We start from the raw sequence: 21683 nt of genomic DNA, 5'->3' as shown, positions 1-21683 counted from the left end.
TTTCATAGGGTCCTGCTGCAGTCCACTGAGTTCCTCATGCCAGGCCTGATCCAAGACACTGTGTCCCCGCCATCTTCCTGCACATGAGCTGCTCCTGATGCAGCCTTTCATCCTTGGGATACCCCACCAACCATGAATGCTCCAGATCTGTCCCAGATCCACACATCCAGGTAATCTCTCTTTGGGCACATCCTACCCTAGGTCTCCCTCCCCCATGCTCTCCTCATTTGGGGGATTACGGATGGGGAGGCGACCTTTCCAACACCCCCTTTCACCGACACATCTCGGCCCAATGCCAACACGTCGATGAAGATGCTCCAGTTTCTCCCTGGTCGTAGTCCTCTGGAACCTTTCGGTGTCGAAATCTTTTTCTGGCTTTTCATCCAGTGGCTCGTGCTCCACCAAGTCCAGGTCCGGTTCCGCTTCCACACGCCATCCTGGTACACAGGTCCATCTTTGGTAGCACCTCCTGGTACCACCTCCTTCAGTCACGTTCCCGCCTCTAAACTCGAGCAATCCAGCCGTCACGATCTTCCAGTCGTCCCCCTCATAATGAGTGAACAACCTGGAGTCTTCCAGGCACCATGCTCTAAGGGTCCGTTTCAACCCGTCCTTCCTTTGGCAAGGTTTGCAACAAGAGTACATCTCCAGATAACCTGGACCGCGAACTTTAAACGCACCTGACTGAACTTGAGTCACCCTCCTTCTCGTAAGGGTACAATCCTCCAATCGTGGAAGTCGATACCCTAGAGCTTCTGAATCAGGGTCGTCCTTCAGCAAGGTCCCTGCCTTCAGACTCCCACACCTGTGAGCCTCCTACTTGGGTTCTGAAACCATGTTAGAAATGACCCAACAGTGGGTACACACAGCGGAAGACTTATAGTAATGCCCAGGAGCTCACACAATGTGCGTGTGGGTGTGGAATCACAAACTTCTTCAACTTATGTGCGCGTCACATAGATGTGCAAACTCATCAATAGACAATGAACCAGCCAGATAGAGAAACCACCAAAATATATATTTCCGTCCAAAACTATGGACACAATACAAAAGAGATAGATCCAGAGTCCCACCAATGGTGTGGTCCTTTGATCTAACCACAAGGTCCTTCTCCTATCTGCCGGCTATCTCTAGACTCGAGTCCGCGTGCTCCACCTCGAGTGTCTGTAGACTTTCCGTCCAGTGTGTTCTTCTCCACCTTACTGCCTGTGAATCAGCCTAGGTGGGCAGCCCCTGCCAAGCTTTGTCTGCAGCACACAGGTCCCCTTGGTCCTCCTAAATGTAGGCCCCAAGATAGCTGTTCCACTGCTCCAACCTGCTTGTGAATAGCTGCTCCAGAAGGTGTGATGATCTCAGCACCTTGCTGCCCTAGAAGACAGCCAAGGTCCAGCCTCTCCCTAGAGCTAAGTCTGCAGCACCTGTTGCACTCTCTCACCTCCCGTAGATAGGCCCAGAGAGTAGGCTTCCTTTTCTGCCCTGGAACTGCTGGCTGCTGGATATGAAATGAGGCCACAAGCCTCTCCTTTTATAGGCCCTAAGGCCTGCTGAGAAAACCCGACCAGTCTGTCCCAATCTGGGCCAACTGGACAGACCAGGTTGGCCGGCCCAACCGACCTGGTTGGCTCAGCCCAACCTGCCCTTTAAGGGCTCACAAAACTAGGCCTTTATGGCCATACTTTTAGGGCTTTTGGCCCTCCAATCAAGGCAAGGGCCCAGCCCCTAGGTCAGCCCTATATAAGGCCTGGTTGGCTGCCTCAAAGCAGCCCAACCAGCCTCTCTCCTGGCCGACCCATGTGCTGGTCTGTCCCGCCTCTGCTGCGCCACTCGTATGCAGCGCCGTACTGTTCCGTACATTGCTGATGTCATCGCGCCTTTCATAGGGTCCTGCTGCAGTCCATCGAGTTCCTCATGCCAGGCCTGATCCAAGACACTGTGTCCCCGCCATCTTCTTGCACATGAGCTGCTCCTGATGCAGCCTTTCATCCTTGGGATACCCCACCAACCATGAATGCTCCAGATCTGTCCTAGATCCACACATCCAGGTAATCTCTCTTTGGGCACATCCTGCCCTAGGTCTCCCTCCCCCACGCTCTCCTCATTTGGGGGGCTTACAGATGGGGAGGTGACCTTTCCAACACTGCTTGCCGTTGCAACAAGCCAAGTATTTCCCGAAAGTACCCTCATCTTCACTGTCCCTCTGTGACTCTGTAGGCATGCTCCCCTTGGTGAACTCCAGCTCTTCAGGCTTCATCATGAATGAGCTCCTCCATCCTTGTCTGCGGTATTGAAGAAGTCATCGAGTCCCAAGATTGTGAACAACATGTACCATCCTCTACACAGAATTCAGACCTATGTAGCACTCGATGTTGGCCATGGATACTGTCATACTTAGGTCCATAAACTCTATCTCAAAGAGACTTGAGTCATCACCAAGAAAAGTTCCTCTTTTACCTTGGCAAATGTTGTGCCATATTCCGTCCTTGTCCTCCTTTGCTTGGTGAGCCTTTTTCTTCTTGCAGTCCTTCCAAAATTTTTGAAGCTTGTTACTATAGAAACATTCTTTTTGTTCTTTGTGTTACTTTTCTCATCAGAAGAGTCCCTATAGTCTTTTGAATCCTTGGCATCCTTCATTTTCCCAGGCTTGCCTTTGCCAAGCTACCCTTGACCTTAAAGGCTTGTTGTTGGCATCATTGCTGTCATACAACTTCATTTGTGCTTCCTCCTCCAGAAGAATGGGCCCAATTCCTCGACTGTAATGCGCTTTAACCGTTCTCTAGTAGTGAGAGTCATCATCAACCCCCGGAATCTCTTTGGAATCTTATTGATTAGGAACATCGCCAACTACTCTTGTCCATGCACCTCTCAATTGATCTCTAAGAATCTTTACCTTTACAAGGAAGTCATTCCTTATTCCATCATCATAGTAAACAATTGATTTTGCAGCGTGATGAATCTCCTTGTGTTTTTTGTTTCATAGAGATCCTTCAAGGTCTCCCATGCCTTTGTGTTGTATTTGTTAAATGGATATGGGTTATTATTGCATCCAGAGTCATCACGATCATCATCGAGAGTTTAGTCTCCTTTCCTTCACCTTTCCTTCACACAATTTGGATCTGCTGGGATTGTGACCTTGTGGCATCCACCACGTCGACGGGTTTCCATTTCCTTGGCCACCAGATGGCTTTGGATCTTTATTTTCTACATCGGATAGTTTTTCCCATCTGACTTCCTACCCTCACATAATTCGGAATGAGTGGGTGGGATCCCAGGACAGATTGTAGATGACCTAAAGTTCTTCAACTATCTTGCACTCACTGCAAGCCAAACAAAACACTCTTGAATGTGGAAGTTCTTTCCTCCTTGGCAAGGACACCACCCTTCAGTTTGGAGAAGGGCTTGGTTGTATATCTCCTGGGCTTTGACTGATGAGTTTAACTCGAAGGCTATGGCTATCATTGATTGACAACGGGATCTGATACCATGTTAGAGAAGACAATTGCTTGGTGTAGTGCTGTGGAAAGAGATGGATTGAGATCGTGCAACGTCACTTCAGGAACCAGCTCTCTTTGTGTGCATGCATGTATGAAAAGAAACTTCAGATCTAGAGAGAGAATACTTAGATAAACAGCCAAGACAATATGTGTTGGTATGAAGAACCAAGTACAAAATCTAACAACTCATGTACCAATACCTTTAGCGCATTGTCATTGAGGTAAGGTACAAAACCAGCTCCATATGCTATCCTATGAGGTAGACTCCTCGTCTGAGTCACGACCCACAGGAGTGACTGTGGCACTTGTTCGCCGCAGGGCTTCAGCTAGGAGACTTCAGCGAGCTGTACAGGCCAACAAATATCAGCGACCTATCACAGGGTTTTTGCAGCCTCACACACCGACATCCCCCTTCACTTCCTGCCAATGTTGCATGCTGGGGTTTTGCATGTACGTGCTTAATTGGGAGACGGCATGCTGCAGATCAGGTTGGATATGGCATAAGTAAATAAGGTAGCCCACGGCAGATGATAAAGAGTGGCATCAAATGGGGCACTCCCATCTTCGGAGGAGAAACGGAAGCCAGGTTCCAATGGAGTGTAGAAACTGGCTTGCAATCCTCAAATTGGAAGCATTGCAAGAGCTGTCCAACATATTTGGATTGACTCATCTTAATGCCCCCCCTCAACATTAGCAAACCGGATGCCCGATATTAATGCAACCTGCCCATATCTGACATTGCAAATGATTTCTGCAAATCTGCCTTGAAATCTGCAATTTTCTGTGTATCGGGCCTAGTGATAAGCATGTCATGCACATAAAGAATTAAAATCAGAATTCTGATTCACTCTTCCGGACATAAAGAGTTGGCAAATCAGGCTGAACATTGGCAATAGGAGGAGGCCCTGCTACCAGAAGCATTTGGAGCCATACCCTGCAAAGTGTCATCTGAAGGTGTGAAGGGCAGTATGGCATCATCTACATCAGAGGCTTCTACTGATGGCTAGAAACTCCCAGGATAGGTATTCAATCCCCCCTGTCACTGCAAAAGGTCAATATTTTTCCCCACTCTCATTCTCTTGTAAGGCAAGAAAATGCTTGAAGCAAGAGAAGACATTTGACTTGGATTTCATGGGATAAATCCAAGTAAACCTGGTGAAGTCATCCACAAAAGTAACAAAGTATAAGTAGCCCCAAGTAATGCTGCCCAAAATTGGGGTTAAGTTGAATGTTTGGTGAAGATGCATTCAAAGGAAATGGTGGTAGATCTCCCACCCATGTATGCAATTACAAAACATGGATGTGAGGGCTGCTTATTGAGGAAAATGCATCGGTCCCCATTTCCAAAAGATGGGACTCTTCGTGCATCCAGGAAGTTGCACCTAGTAGGCAGCCTCTTGCCGATTCACTTTGTGCCAGACTTCTCTTGCGGTTTTTCCTCATCCCGCAACTGTAAAGGACAATTCTCCTACTTTGTGTTCTAGATTTAGCCAACACTGATTGTTATATTTGTATAGTTTGAGGATTTTTGCATTTCTTGGATCAGATTTTTAGGAATTTGCATGCTTCAGCTAAATTGCGATTTGTTAGAAGCATAAAACTGCAATTGCGATTTCACCAAGGGAAACCAAGAGTTGGGTGTAATATCTCTAGAACTAATAACCTTTGAGTGTATTCAATTTAAAACCTACCACTTACATGTACATTAGATAACACATGATGAGTCGTAATCATTAGTTTCAGTTTGGGTCAAAACTGAGTTGTCTAGCTTGGGATATAGCCTTTGCAAGCTTAGGTTAAGTTGAATGTGAAATTGTGCTAGGCCGAAATGTCCAATTAATGTACGCATGGATAGAGGAGTCTTGGGGATTATAAATTTTACCAAAGATAAAAATACTACTTCGATTGAATATTAATCATTCTACTCCCAACCTATTAGGTTAGAATTATTTGTGAATTGACATGTAATTACTATAATCAAAATAAAAGCTATTTTAGCTTTCTAGTTTACTTTTAATTTTCTAACCTTTATGTGTTTAGATTGGGGGTTGTATGTTTGTTTGTTTCTTTTCGTTCATTCTTACATGTTGTTTTGTGAAGTTCGGAGCTTGCTCTTGAGAGACCATCCATCTTTTTGTTGTTTGACGTCCACCTATGCCCGAGTGTGAATTGCTACTCCCTAGCATATTGTGAATCCCTCATAGTCATCCTGTTGGTGTTTTCAGGTGATTTGATTTGTTGCTCCCGTGGCAAATTCAGTCAACAGTTTCTTGCATCCACAACTTGTGCATGTTTAGGGGCACCCACTTTTTGCTTGTCTTGGATAAATTGTGATTTGTTCTAGCCTTCCGCCTTGCTTTTGCAGTTTCACTTCGTGCCAAACTTCTCTTGCTGTTTCTTCCTTGTTAGTTTTTTTGAGTTTGTGCTCTAGATTCAGCCAGCGTTAATTATTGCGGGAATATTTCTATGGTTTGAGGATTTCTGCATCCCTAGGGATCACAATGGGCTCTGCAAAGAGCATTTCTTCCACCTACGTGAGGATGCTTCATCAAAACCCCGAGGGACTACAACTCCACCTCAGTACAGATTACCATGGGCTAGCTAAGGACCTCATCCCAAAGATCCCAAATCAAGCCCATACATGAATGTTATACTCATGGTTATGTGGATATGAGTATAGTCATTGACTAACGGACTCATGCACCCACTTTTTGCTTGTCTTGGATAAATTGTGATTTGTTCTAGGCAGCCTTCCGCCTTGCTTTTGCAGATTCACTTCGTGCCAAACTTCTCTTGCTGTTTCTTCCTTGTTAGTTTTTTAAGTTTGTGCTCTAGATTCAGCCAGCATTAATTATTGCGGGGATATTTCTATGGTTTGAGGATTTCTGCATCCCTTGGGATCACAATGGGCTTTGCAAAGAGCATTTCTTCCACCTACGTGAGGATGCTTCATCCAAACCCCGGGGGACTACAACTCACCCTCAGTACAGATTACCATGGGCTAGCTAAGGACCTCATCCCAAAGATCCCAAATCAAGCCCATACATGAATGTTATACTCATGGTTATGTGGATGTGAGTATAGTCATTGACTAACGGACTCATGCAGCCTACCATAAGACACGGTGTTGGCAAATTGTCACTAACGCAACTGTGAGCCCCCATGTGAGACTAGGATAAGTTTAGGCCACCTTCAACAACCTTTGCACAATATCTATGAGAGTGTGGAGATGTCGGCAGTACGTGGAAGCAGGCTGTATGGCAGCAGGACAGTACAGCATTGCCAGGGCCTATTTATAGGCCTGGCAGTAGCACAACTAGAGTAGCAAGTTGGAGGCAGGAGCAGTTAGGGTCGACAGCAAGTCTAGTTCAGCAGGCGGGTCAGGCAATTCTCTTGCTGGCTCAACCATTTTTAAGGGGGGTGCTAGTGTCATGTGCATGGACCGTATCTGATGTGTGTTTTAGGTGCACAAGACTAGCTTAGGAAGCCTAGGGTGGCTTGGGGATAGGCAAGCGATTCTCAGATTGAGTTGCAAGGGCACAGATGGATCAGGGTTTTGAATTATGATTTCCACTATTTTGGGCATACTGGGCTCGAGCCTATATAAGGAGCCCAAGGGTTCAGCTTTCGTGAGCAACTTAGAGCAAGTCTATTTCTTCCTTGTCGGTCTAGATCTTGGATCATGCCGCGGACGTGTGCCTGCTTCCTAGTGTAGCCCAAGGCCCAGCAGTAGTTCCAAGGCTCTCGAGCGCCACCTGGTGCTATGGGACGCTAGGCTGGTTGGGAATTGGTTGGGAGATGTGCTAGCAGATCAACTTGTGGCTTAGAGGGGACATCCTCGTTTCGCGAGTCCTGTTCTCGCGGACGTCATGGTTGGGTAGTGAGCTAGCCTGCATCCTTCTATGTTGTTTCTATGGTTGTTTCTTTGTGCTTGTTTGCAGGTCTGGGATTTCAGGAGCTCTAGGGTTGTGTCAGCTAGGCCTTCCTCTCCTATATAAAGGGGCACCTCCATCAGCCACACTGAATCACAGGCAATGCAGAATAAGGAGTATTTGAGCATACAACTTCCTTTCATCCGTGATTGTTGTTTTACCCAACATCTTTGCCAGCTGTTTCACTCTCCTCTGAGTTGTTTTCCCATGCTTGTGGATGAATACAAGTCTGAGTTCTCCTTCTGTGTTTTCTGTTGTGCTTTTCTGAGTGAGGGTGCAGTGTGTGATGCATCTCTTAGTTTTTGGAAAGTCTCCTAGATCTATCCGTTGTGTCAAAGCTTCAAACATTCAGGCCTCTATTTCTAACATGGTATTAGAGCCATCAGTCAGAAATTTGTATTCACTTTGAAAGAAGAAGTCCCTCCAAGTTTTAAGGCGAGCCCGATTCGAGTAAGATGTACGTGGTTGCTACAGCATAGTCTAATCTCGGTCTGTGTGCTTTCCAAATTTAGGAGATGTGGGAAGGTTGGATGGGTCAAACTATCACATCTTGAACGTCACTAGGAATTTGTGGAAGGTGACAACAAGAATAAAACATAAGTCCATGGATGTCAAGGTGACAACGGGAACATAATTGAAGTTCGTGGGTGTCAAGGATGCTTCAAGGAAGGTGATAGTCGTTGTGGATCAGGATGTTGATGAAGAGTGGGAGCACAAAGATGCGCAAGCTTTGTCAATGATCATTAGGGGCTACAATGGATTATGCAATACCCACATCTAAAATGCGGATACATCCAGTGAGGCTTGGACCATTTTAAAGGATTTGAATGAGACGAACAACTCGTCAAGGATACGATCCCTCCAAAACCAGCGAAGGTGGTGAAGGATCGGCGGCAGGTGGCAGGCGGCGATAAAGTTGACTCAAGCCAGCTATCACTGGTGGTTCTTGGGATGCTTCCAAGAATTTTCAAAGCTTCATTACCACTATGATGGTAGTAGAGAGGACTAGGCCTCTCACATTCAAAGAGCTTGGTCTCTTGTTGTTGTAGGGAGAAGCCCAAGAGAAACTGTACGAGAACAACAACAACAAGGCCTTTCTAACAAGGGGAAAAGACAAGGGCAGCTCCAGCAAGGAAAATTCAAAGAGGATTCCAAGAGCGAAAGATTGGATGATGGTGGAGATAAGAATAAAAAGAAGTATTTCTACTACAAAAAACTTGGCCACTTTGCGAAAGATTGTAGGAAGAAGAAACCAGATCAGAAGAGGAAGAGGGAAGACAAGCCCAAGGAAGAGACTAAGTTTGAATCAGGGAGAATGTTCATAGTCATTGAGCATTATTCCGCACATGCCATGACTGAAAACAAAGAAGGCTGGATGTTGACTATGTGGCATCACGACATGTGTCCACCTGAAAAGGTGTTGCAAAGCTATGGGGCACATTTGGACTCAAAGATGACCATGGGAGACAACCGGACATGTCCTGTGATGAAGGGCATAAGAAGTATTCCTTTCATCCTCACTGACTCATTGAGAAGGCAATCTCTAATGTACTCTACGTACCTGATCTTTGCAAGAACTTACTTTTTGTGAGTGAGATGACTAGGAATAGGATGAAGGTGGAGCTCAAGCTCAAGAGGTCCTAGTCAAACCAAAGGAGGCTGAAGAGATCTTGGCAAGAGGAGTTGAAGAAGATGGTTCGTAAAGGATTAATGCATTGATAATTATGGGAACACAAATAGCTCTCGACTATGGCATGACTGCAAGTATGGTACCTTGTCAGAGATGCAGAAGGGAGGTATGGTGGATGGACTTAGACAAACAGAAAATGTTAAGGGAGTCTGTGAGGTTTGCATGGAGGGCAAGAAACACAAAGAACCATTATCGAAGGAGGCCACATCCAAGGTGAATGCTCCACTAGAGTTGGTTCATTCCGACATTTTGCAAACGAATGTCTCCGTCACGTTATTTATTGATCTTCATTGATAATTTTAGCCGTATGATTTGGGTTTTGTGTCTCGCTAAGAGGCCACAAGCCTTTGACAAGATCAAGGAATGGAGAGCATATGTGGAGGAAGAGTTCAAGAAAGAAGTAAAAGCGTTTTGCATTAACAATAGGGGGACTTCACTTAAAAAGCGTTTGATGCTTTTTGTAGAAGAATTGGATCAAGAGACAACTCACCATAGCCGGGGCTAATGATGCTGAGGGAAAGAACCTTCCTAAGGCCTGCTAGGTTGAGGCAGTTCATGTAGCTTCATCATCTTGAACAGAACAAAGACCAAGGAGGTTGAGGATATGACCCCACATGAAGCCTACCATGGTAAGAAGCCTATCATTTTGCATTTGAGAGTTTTCGGTTCTAAGGCATTTGTTCATGTATGTAATTTGATAGGAAGAAGCTAGATTCCGAGAGCAAGAAGTGCGCATTTGCTGGGTCTACCGAGGAGTCAAAAGGAAAATGGCTCTTTGATATAGAAAAGATACAATTCTTGAGAAGGGGGGATGTTGTCTTTGAGGAGATGGAGCCCTATCCGGAGTTGGCAGCCCATGAAGCTCAATTAGTATCTCCATCCACACCCAAATTGGCTATTCAGTAGAAAGAGGAGAAGTAGTCGTCAGAGCAAGCCATAGCCCAACAGCATGAATGGCGATCATACAAACAATCATAGCCTTGGCTGCCCATTTAGGATGGTCTATTTTTTAGATGGACTTGACATGTATGTTTCTAAATGGTAACCTCAAGGAAGAAGTTCACGTGGATCAGTTGGAGGGATTTCATTTTTTGGGTACAGGTACACAGGTGCGCAAAATAAAGAAAACTTTGTACGGTCCCAAGGGTATGGCACCAACGCATTGATGGCTTCCTCCGTAAGGTTCGGTTTATCAACAGGTTTTATGCTGCCGCAGCAGCCTCACACTTAGCTGATCCCTTCTTAAGCTTGACATTTCTGCTAGCTTCCAAATGAGCACCATAGTCACTTAGAGGCTCCGGCCCCCAGCTCATTGTATCGGGTTTCTTTTAGTCTCATAGACTCTTTGGTCTTCCAAAGACTTTAATAAGCTCTCTCTCTCTCTCTATGGATATGTACTAGAGAGAGAGATTAGCAGTCACACAGAGGCACATGGGCAACGTGCCCTAGGACAAGCAGGATTTTGGAGACAGCATTCCACCCTAGACCACATCTTCACACTGAGGGCTATCATTGAGGAGGCGAGGTCAAGGCGTCAGAAAGTCTATGCCTGCTTTGTAGACTTTCGGAAGGCTTTCGATACTGTCCCACGATCCCGCATGATCAAGAGACTCCAGGAGATGCAGATCTTAGAGGTTCTGATTTGGGGGCTGATGAGCCTATATGAGTCCGTTAGGCTGGGTGGAGAGCACGATTGGGGTGAAACAGGGATGCCCCCTCTCACCGACTCTCTTCGGCCTCTACATTGATGAGATCACATCCTTCATAGACCGCTTGGGAGGCAAGGGGCCACCCTTGGCTGATTTGCTGGAACCGATACTACTATATGCGGATGACATTGTCCTCTTGTCGTCCTCGGGAGAGAGTTTACAGAGACATTTGGAGGCCCTCGAGGAGTTCTGCACAGAGAGAGGTCTGACAGTTAACCTAGGGAAGACCAAAATTATGATCTTCAACAACTCATACCCAGTGCTCCATCGACATAGCTTCACGCACCGAGGTTAGCCAGTAGAGATTGTGCAGTCCTACACATATTTGGGTGCAATTTTCACTGGGCCAATCTTCACGATGATCCATGTAGCTCGAGCACGCCTCACACGAGGATATGGTGCTCTTGCCCGGCTAGAGCGATAGTGTTTCCAGGCGCACTTCCAGGACCCACCGACGAAGTGCTAGCTTTTCGACACCCTAGTGAGACCAACTGCCATGTATGTAGCACCGTTCTGGGGGTGTGATATTTCAGCAGTAGAGTGGAAGAGATTTGAGCGGCTATATATAACCATGGGATCCAGGATGATTCGTAGCAAGCCCTCAGTCCCCCATCAGATAGTACAGGCAAAGTTTGCGATGACCCCTCTTCAGATCGATGCCACCTTTCAAACAGTGACCTTTCTCCATAGAGTCTGGGACCTACCTCGTGAGAGGCTACCGAGACTGGCATTGGAATCCTCTATCCGACTGGCAAAGAGTGGGTTTGATATAGCATGGCATGCACGCGTCTTTGCTTGGTTTGCCAGTCATGGCATTCAGATGGACAGGTTCTCTCCTTTTCAGTATAGCATGCATCGACAGGTTCTCTCCTTTTCAGTATAGCATGGATGCACCCCCGGAGCTGATTCCGCGAGATGAGATTAACCGCATCATACGATTAGACCTTCTCCAGCTTCACACACTTCGGACTTGGGGGGGGGACCAAGAGTTCCCCACCAAGACCCAACTCTACTATGACCATTTCTTGAGAGTATCGGAGGATGGCCTCATCATCAGACCCCAGTATCTTGAGGACAGAGGAGTCTCACATGCACTGAGGATTGCCATTGGACAGGGCGAGTCTCCTCCCATTAGCTGAGGATTGAGGCAGGGAGAGCTGCAGGCATACCCAGAGAGCAGCGGACTTGTATGCTATGCACGATGGGTCAGGTCGAGACCGAGGAGCACTTTCTTTGTATGTGTCCCGCCTACTACAAGATTGAGGGCGCTACCATTGCCTTTTTCAGGAGGGACAAGGGTTTGGCCCACTCTCACGACTGATCCACTTCCAGGATCAGGTTTATATTGGGCTCTACTTGATGGAGATGTGGAGATACAGAGAGACACTACTGCGACGGATCAGAGAGCAGCATGATGCAACCACCACGTCATAGGACACCGAGCGCAGAGGCAGGTTACCGACTTCTATGCATTTGAGTCAACTCCGGGGCACTCGGGAGCAGAGGAGGAGGAGCTAGCTAACATGAGAGATAGATGGGTCAGTAGAGGGAGTCGACACGACACCGCTACTGGACGAGGGTCACGGGGATCTCACATGCGACAGGAGACCAGAGCACACACGATTGAGGTTCGACCTATCTCAGCTCTTCTCAGAGGTGACCGACAGAGCCGTGGCATTACACTTGACATAGCCCATTGGATCCAGAGATTGAGGAGACCACGCCCCCCACCACAACGCCAGACAGCTCGATAGATGCATATACATGAGCTCTTTTTGTCACACCAAAGAGCTATCATGGAGCCTGGATACATGGAGCCAGATCATGTTCTTGGAGCATTAGCCCTGAGCGCTTGACATGACATGCCTCACTCATGTTACACACTATTTGGCTTTTTTGGCCTGACTTGATATGATATACTACATTACTATTTCAGTTTATGTGTTTTCTAGTACTCAGCGAGGGCCTTAGCAAGCCCTTTGCTCCAACCCACTGTGGCTTGTATGAGTTTACTTTGTTTCTGCACTTTTGTCCCATAGGCCCGCGATTCCTCCCTCGGATGTTAATACATTTTTCTTTCTTTCTCTCTCTCTCTCCCTCTCTTCCATCGATATATAAGAGAAAAGTAAGGAGAGGAAAAGAGGGGTGCACTGGGGGGATATACATACATCTACAAAATGTACGCGCGCGCGTGTGTGTGTGTTAACCCCCGGAATTTTTGAATCAAAGGGTCAAAAATCTGTTGTAACATGGGATGGAAAGATTCCAGTAAAAAAGTTACTTCTGTATCCCTGACAGAAGAAGACTCTGAAACAGGCATCAAAAGCGTAGGAGCTAACTCAACATCCGTATCTTCCGATGAAGAGGCTACATCCGATGAAATAGGGTTCTGCATTTGAACTTCATTCGGGGGATCAGTCTGAATAGGAGCAGGGGCAATATCCTGAGAGATAGCATGCATCGCATCCTGTAATTTGCCCTCTGCAAGGGTTACATCCGTATCCTGAGGAGAAGGAAACTAATGGTGCTCAACAAGAGTGCAATCTTGAGCTTTTTCAGCAAGAGAAAGATTGACCTATGATTTATCAACTTTCCTCTAGTAGTGCTTCGGAGCAGTAGATGACTTCACCAAAGAAGCCATGGCAGAAACTGGAGGAGAAGGGAGAGTATCCTTGACAGCTGAAAAAGGAGCAGGTGGTATGGGCCTGGATATAGAAGGGCAAGCACGTGCAAAATGGCCAACCTGTCGGCACCGATAACATGCAGTGGGAAAAGATGCAAAATGGAGCCTGATGCGCATCGGATGAGCAAATCCCAAATCAAGATCCAAAGTAGATGGCACGGACTGCGTCATGTCCCACAGAATGCAAAGACGAACATCACGAGAGGCTTGCAAGAACTCCTGTCTCGGAACATGGAGAGGCCTTCCCAAAAAAGCTGCAAGAGTTGAAAGATGTTGAAGAAGAGGCACAGGTAGTGCTTTGAGAGTAATCCAAACCGGACAGTGAGTGAGGAGTGTGGCAGAAGGATCAAAAAGTGGATCCCAGGGCATAACATAAGCAAAGAAACCCGCTCCAGGAACACCAGCATCATTTACTAGGCGCTCTACCACCTCAGTTGAAGAGCACTGGGCATAGTAAAATCCTTTGCCTAAGAAAACAAAGGAAGAAATATGATCCGGACCCACTGCAACATCAGCCCAAAGACGGAGCTGAACTGAAGATAAAACCCTGCCCATGAAGTAGAGGCAGACTCCAAGTTGTTGAGCCTTTCGAAGACCAGAGACCAAAAGGGCAGAATCCAAAGAGCAGACAAGTGGGAAACTCGACGAGGGAACTTGTGTGATAGAACTTCTGTGACAGAGGTAGAGCACAATTTGCGAAGAAGATCCAGCTGGAGAGAAGAGGAAGGGCCATCAGAACCATCCAGCTTCGCCAATTTGGTGAGAGGAAAGGTAGGCAGACCACCATGCTTTCGGCGACGAAACACGCGAGTAGGAGCAGGGGCAGAAATAGGTGCCGAAGCGGAGAAAACGAAAGAGGGAGGAGGCTGCGCAGGAAACTGTACGGACTGTACAGTCTTCCGTACAGCCTGTACGGACGGCCGTACAGTAGTGACAAAAGCCTGTACGGATGGGTCTGGAAGGGACGGAAGCTGCAAAGGAAACTGTACGGGCGACGAAATGGAGGGCTGTGGTACGGAAATCCGTACAGCTGACGACAGCTGTACGGAAGATGGGTTGGACAGCGGGGGCACAGCGGGGGAGTGTACGGACGGGAACTGTACAGACAGAGCAACAATTTGAAGCTGGAGGATGTTGTGTTTGATTCTCCTCCAACTTGATATGTAACTTTTTAACTTGGCTACCTCAGGACTTTTGCTCTGAGGTTTTACTTGTAAAACTTTTTCCTTGTACTTATTGGTGGGTTTTTACCTCTTTTGAGGTTTCCCACTGAGAAATATAAAGATTTCACTTTTTATTTTTTTATTTTTAAAAAGTGTGTAAATCCCCCCTCCCCCCCGCGTCTCTTTCTCTTCTTTCTTCAAAATGCTGGGTCTGGTTTTGTTTATTTCTCTGATGTCTGTTTACATTCTTCTGCTCTGAGCAGGAACCCTTCAACGCAGAGCCCCCCCCATCTCAATTGGTAGCATCTTATGTGACTCCGATTGATATGTTCTACAAGAGAAATCATGGTCCTGCTCCAGTAGTCAAAGACTATTCATTGTATTTGAATTCTCTCTTTATTTATCTTCTGTAAAGTACAATTTGCAAAGTTAAGGGTATATTCTCAATCAAAATTTTTCATCTGTCCCAACAGTACTGCCACTTTTTAAGACTCAGATAAGTTGCCTTTTATTTTAATTTTTGCTTTCCAGGTATCGTCTAGAGGTTGGAGGGTTGGTTCCAAATCCGTTGGCCTTATCGATGGAGACTATAAGGTGAGGGGCAGGTCTGCTCTTCTATTCCATTCTACTCTTTCAGCACATCTTTTGCATCCTCAGGAAGTAAAGCGTACAAGTGTTCCTATGAGTACAGGAAGGCGCCCAAACATACCGTGGTGGCCACTTTGCAGGTCAGTAATGATCAATGAAAATGCAGAAGTCCAGCCTGGCCTTAGATTTGCATTGAAACTGCTGCATTTTTATTGGAGTGGACTATTAGAGGAGACGAAATATGCAGTGTGCAGGTAATAGAAGAACGGCCATGAGTCAAACAAGGAAAGTGAGAGGTGTGGGATGGGGTATTGCAGCTCTTGGAAATGGTATTATCTCTTTTTAAAAGAATTTTTGTCTCTGTGATCGTCCCTCAGCAAGACATGTTGAAAAGACATGGAAGCATTCTAAAGTGCATGATGATGTTGTCTCTTGGTTACCAGATTTCTACAAGGAAAGGATGTGCTGACCTCAATTAAAGAGTTTGTCTGTGGGGGAAAGATAATTTATATTTGCTTAGGGTGCGTCAGGCTGAGACAGAATTGGAGTGGAATGGATGCCATGACCTTCTTTCAGTACTATAATTTTAAAGAAGCAAATACTGTGGCAGGTATATGGGGAGGGGCACGCCTGTCAGATATTTTAGAGATGGCAGGCATACCTAATTTTGCAAAAAGCACCATTGCTGGTGGAAAGCATGTGGAGTTTGTCAGTGTTGATGCATGTAAGGTAAGTTCTAGTCTGTATGGAAAAAATTTTCCTTTTATTGTTCGTCTTCTAAATTATTCTTATGGTCTAGGATCGCCATGGATGCACACATCAAAATGTGATGCAAAGGATGATATTAATGATAAAGCTAGAATTCTGGCCTGTTCATAATGCAAACTTAGAACTGTTTAAGCATATAATTATGATAACCGGCTAGATTGACAACAAACAAGCCAACCTGGAATGACTGTGAGGGTGAACACTTAAGGATGGGTGTGAATCTAATTTGAACTGTGAGCTTTCTACCTTGCATGGGAGCTCAAATCTAATTTGAGATCTAAGACTGCTAGTGTAATATGTCATTCTCCTAACGCTCCATAGATCTGCATTTTGACTTTGTTAGGTTAGTGCATATGGTCAAATTACATCAGCATACTAAGCGGCCATCCCCCGACAGCAAGCTTCATGGATGATGAGAAAAGAAAGAAAGAAAGAAAGTTTATTAAAGTCTTCGGAAGACCGATGGGTCTATGAGACTGTGAAAAACCTGGTACAAACAAGCTGTGGTGGTGGAGCTACCAAACGAGCATCCACACCAATGCAAATGCAAAAAATGCAGAATGTCAGTACTAAATCCTAAGTACAACATAGTCATGTCGGTAGTCGACTATCTCATCATCATCACCATCAGGAGATCAGGGTGGATGAGGCAATGGGGGCATGAAATCAGCGATAGACTGCTGTCGGCCACTCAAAGGTGCAGCGCTGGCATGCCTCTTGGTCATAGCTCTGCATCTAACAGGGCTACTATGACCCCCGTCGGGCGGGACCCGACTCTAAATAGGGAGGGGATGTCCCCAAGTGTGATCTGAGTGTCAACCCTCTGTCTGAGCTGTGGGTCACATGCTCTGAGTCACGATCATGTTGAGGCCTCGTCCCATGGGTGTCCATGTGATCTGGCTGGAAAAACTCAGTGATAGAGCTCTGAGAGGGATCAGCCAAGGAAAAAGTCTGCTCCTGTCTTCGTGCTCAAAGTATCCTCTTGTGGTGTCTGAGTGCCTCATGAACGAAACTTGCCAAACATCGTTGGTCTGGTAGGAGATGAATCGGGCCAAAATCCCATAGTTGTCTCTAAAGAGGCAATAGAAACGTCCGCTGATTTCATAGTAAACCGGACACCTAAAGATGAAGTGCTCCTGTGTGTCGCTCTCGATACGAAGTCTATGTGAAGAGACCTGGAACTGCCCAAGAGAGATCCTCAGTGAGTGGGGTAAGTAAATCTGTGTGTACCTGGTGGGTCAATGAAACCCTCCGCTGTGATATGTAAGAAGTGATCTGTGTAGAAGCCTAGTTTCACTGGAAGATCACTCGGGCCCGGCCAGGTCTGGAATGTGTGTAGCTGTAATAGATCCTCACGAATAACCTGGTTGACCTCGTGTGATAGGAGGGGAGAGAATAGAGTATCCATGCTGTGCTAGAAGGGAGGTAGTCTGTCCATGTGGAGCCCTAGTCCCTCAAACCATCTCTCTGTGCGTGCATACCAGCACCTCTGGTCCCCTCTTGCTGCAAGTGCCATAGAAGAGAACAATGCTAGCCATGGTAGCCTACTACGCCGAGAGGTGTAATCCCCATACTCCCTGACTCGGTACAGATACGTGATGACCTGAAATGCAGCATCTAGCTGTAATGGAGGTGACCCAAACTCCACCCGAATGATTTGGTGAGGAACCTATGGCTTACCACAGATCATCCGTGATTTTTCAACGACATTTCTTTCTCGTCTTTTTCCTCCTTTCACTAATCTTTCCTCTCTTCTATGACACTTTTCCTCTTCTTCCCCTCCATCGCTTAGCTTTGGTAAGTTTCCCTCTTCTCTCTTCCTCCTATCAACCCATGCTTACGCTTAATACTTGTAGGATCTTCCATCTTGCCATAGGAATAACTGTATGAAAATAATATATCCATAGGTTTAAGGTTGCCATGAGGACAACTACGATGGTATAACTAGCTCTCTTTGAGAGAGTCCAAAAACTTGACGCTTAGAGTGGTCCCATCTAGCTCCCGTGCCTTGTGAGCACAGGGGCCAAGGACTACCATGTCGTCAAGGTTGTGGTGTGGGCCATGTCGTCAAGGTTGTGGTGTGGGCCTAAGAATTTGTGTTTATCTTTAATTTTTACCATTGAAAATCTTTAAAACATTACAAAAAATTTACATGAATACAGTCCACCCTGGCCCACTCTGTATCCGACAAGTTTGGCCCCCAGCATGGACTGCCATACATCCCCATTGAACAGACCAAAGAGTCAAAAAGCAACCCTTTGGTCCGTGGATCTTGAAAGTGAGAGCGGAAGCACTGCCTCTCTAGTCTGGCCAATGAAGCATATCCTCTGCTCAAGCGTGCTTGCGTCATGGGTCTCATAGTGAAGATGGGTCCGGAAAAGACAACCCCAAGATAAGCGTATGATGAAACTACCTCAACAGGTGACCCATCGAATGCAAAGTGCTCCTGGCGCATGATGGCTCGAGATGTATTGAAGATCATAACCTTGGTTTTACCCAGGTTGACCTTCAAATCATGAGACTCACAAAAGGACTGTAGTGCGTTAAGGTGTCTCTGGAGCCCCTCTGCTGAGGAAGACAAGAGAGCCACGTCATCTGCGTAAAGCAATATCCGTATGAGCGTGCCTGCAAGAGAGCAAACCTACCCCCCCCTGTGTCTGCATCATTGTCTCAAGCTCGTCAATATAGAGGCCAAACAAGGTAGGTAATAACATCTGTCTACCCTCGTTGGTGTGGCCATATTGTTGAGCCCAATCCAGGTGTGTGTTGATCTGTAATGAGAGAGAAAGAAAGAAAAGTGTATTAACGTCCTATGAAGACCAAAACAATGTATGGGACAAACTTGAAAGTCAATGTATCAAATAAAATAAGTAGAGTTGGCCTCCAAAACTGAGCAGAGTTGGCTTTTTGGCTGCAAATTGAGCAGAGGGTTGGCTCTGCTAAATGAGGACTGTTGTCGCCCATGTGAGAAAATGTTTTCTGCTTAAGGATGGAAGAGATAGCAGCATTGGAAGGAGCTCCAAGTGGTAGTGGTGAGGACATTAGAAGCTCCAAAAGAGAAGAGAGGAGGCTCAATGTAAATGGACTCTAGCCAGGAGGCCAGCCAAGACAATAGGAGGAGAGCTGCAAAGAATGCAAGGCGTCCTTTATAGCCCTAGGGGGTGATTGATTTTCCCCTTGGTGAATTTTTATGCACACCTTGTGGATGGAGGGCAAGAGAGGCACCTTGGATAGGCAGCCTTCCTGAAATGGCCCGAAGCCCTATATAAGGGGCCCTTGGCCCCCCTTTTCACTCACTCAGCTCCCAGCCTTCCTCAGTTCATCTCCAGCCCTACGAGCAGTCCCTGTGCCCTCCAGATCTGACCCTGAACAGCAGCAAACCATAGCAGCTCAGTTCAGCCTGACCTTGGGAGGTATATGCGGCACTTCAGCAGGGATTTGGACCAGCAAACGGAGGGAGGTTTGGTGGTTGTTTCATGAACTCTTTGCAGTTTTCTTTTATAGTTTGCACAGCTCTCTTTTCAGCTCTTATGACTCAGCTCTCTCTCAGCTTCACACAGTTTTCTCAAGCTCCAAATCTCTCAGATTCCGTCCTCCATCTTTCTCACTCACTCAGCTCCGGTGCATGCCCGGGGACAGCACAAGCCTCTTTAATAGCCTTGCACAATGGTCTACATCTATGGTGTGGGCAGCGTTGGCCTTGGTCGAGATTGGGTTGTTTCTTAGGCATTCGTGGGTCAGCTCTCAGTGTCAAAGGGTCATCCTCGGAGTTGCATTCCATGTCACGACGGCGTGACTTTTGTACTTGCATGTGGGCCCGACCCTAGGAATCTAGTTGGCAAGGTCATGGGGTGAGGATGTGCAAGTTCTTCCCCTAGGGAATTGTGCCTTGGGGGGTAAATGGGGGTAAATGAGAGGTCTAGGGCCAAGAGGGGCCCAAAGAACCTTAGAAATTAAAGTCGGTCATTGGTGAGGTTTTAAAAAAAGGTCCCACTAAAGGTGGCCTAGGGGCAAATTAACGCCTTGGGGGCAAACCAAGACGTGGGCCACCATGTGGCATGATTTTGGAGCTGGCTGTATGGAATAAAGCAGCAATCAATGCACGGGCTGTACAGGAGGGGTTTTTTTGCTGTAGTACAGACGGCTTGATGGCCATGTGCTGCAGGGAATAGTGAGGTTGTACAGGCTGTACTACACCCACTCATTTGCATTTGGTATGGACTGCTGCCAGAGTGGCTGAATGGAAGGACTTTCAGCTTGGCAGGACATGCATTGAGTCTCCCTCAGAGTCTTCATGTAAGACTTGCCATAACCTCTAATTACAACTTGCATTTTGGAAACAAAAGAATCCCATGCATTATCAATATCAAAGTGGCTTTGAGAAGACAGAGATTGATATGCTTCAGTAACCATTGCCTTGAAAGCACATGCTGCAAATAGCTATTGTTCACAATCAGATGTCGCCTTTGAGGTAGTCTGTCATCTGGCATATCATGAAAAGATAGCCTCAACCATAACGGTGCATGATCTGAATGCACAAAGGCATAGTCAACCCACATTTTGGTATTGTCACCCTGTTGCAGAGCATTATTGAAATCCCCACATATGAAGGCATGATGTCTCCATGGATATCGTTGCATAGCATCCCAAATTGCACTTCTATCCCGAGAAGATTGAGGTGCATATACAAAAGCAAATTCAAACACCTCGCCTTGAATGGTGCATTGAAGAATAATCCATCTGCCTTGATTATCATTTAAAGCAATAATTGGCTGAAGCTCATGTTTAATCAGAATGACTACACCTGAGAAAGAGTGCTCCCCAGCATAAAAGATATCATAGCCGCAGTAATGACTGGTCTTTTCTGCATAGGCATGTTAATTGTGTTCTTGTAATGCCACTATATTAGGCTGAAATCGATTGATATACAGCCACACAGATTTCCATTTCCTACTGTTGCACATCCCCTGAACATTTAATGTAAAGCATTTGATGTGAGCAAGCATATTTACAGATATATATATAGGAAAAAAACAGTTATGTACAGCAGCAACCTTCAGGATGTCAACCCTGCATTTCTACCTCAGCGTCAGGGCCTCTTCCTTGAGAAGAAACATCCACCTGAGGAGTAGACAGCAATGCAACAACCTCTTCTTCAGGGAAGAGGGTTCTGCTCGCTGTCACTGCAGCCCATGTGATTCCAATTCCTGAGTTGACCTCTGGAGAGTTTCGCACTCATGCCTTCTAGTGATTGCCCATGAGCAGTGGGCTGTGTTTTTGGAGGGTCTTGCTTGGTAGGATGATTCACATTGAATGCTTGCAGAGTAAGTTCATGCTTCCGAGCATCGTGGGCAGATCAGTCATGCTTTCACCCATTGTTTGGGTATTCCAGCGAGTTAGTGGACACTTGTGGTTGTGTGGGGAGTGTGTGGTCCTGCATGGGCTGCTAGTAACAGCTCCTAGGTTTAGCTCCCAGGTTTAATGCAGGTGTTTGCACTTAAAATGGATGCCTATGGTCACATGGGTGTGAGAGCAGAGCCCTGCAGGGCTAATGTTTGTGATTTTGATGCCTACTGAGAGTGGGAATCGCACTGAATGCGAGTGAGTTTGTACTCAGTGTCTACTCTATTTGTTGGACTCTTCAATTAATAAAGAAATA

The 21683-nt window shown here is 46.3% G+C and overlaps 1 protein-coding gene across 1 annotated transcript in view; it reads left to right on the top strand.

Moving 5' to 3' along the window:
• SOX (sulfite oxidase) overlaps window positions 1-21683 on the top strand; it is a 44243-nt gene that overhangs the window by 3057 nt on the left and 19503 nt on the right. Inside the window, exons 2-6 of the mRNA XM_087387174.1 lie at window positions 14932-15047; window positions 15200-15262; window positions 15360-15396; window positions 15504-15585; window positions 15867-15985. Coding sequence (XP_087243300.1) covers window positions 14932-15047; window positions 15200-15262; window positions 15360-15396; window positions 15504-15585; window positions 15867-15985 — 417 coding nt within the window. The remainder of the gene's footprint in view (window positions 1-14931; window positions 15048-15199; window positions 15263-15359; window positions 15397-15503; window positions 15586-15866; window positions 15986-21683) is intronic.

This window comes from Dipteris shenzhenensis, chromosome 16, assembly GCF_047967505.1.
Source record: "Dipteris shenzhenensis isolate YYH24624 ecotype China chromosome 16, Dip_SZ_1.0, whole genome shotgun sequence".
In the NCBI taxonomy this organism is placed as follows: Eukaryota; Viridiplantae; Streptophyta; class Polypodiopsida; order Gleicheniales; family Dipteridaceae; genus Dipteris; species Dipteris shenzhenensis.
This window is presented reverse-complemented; position numbering and strand designations above follow the sequence as displayed.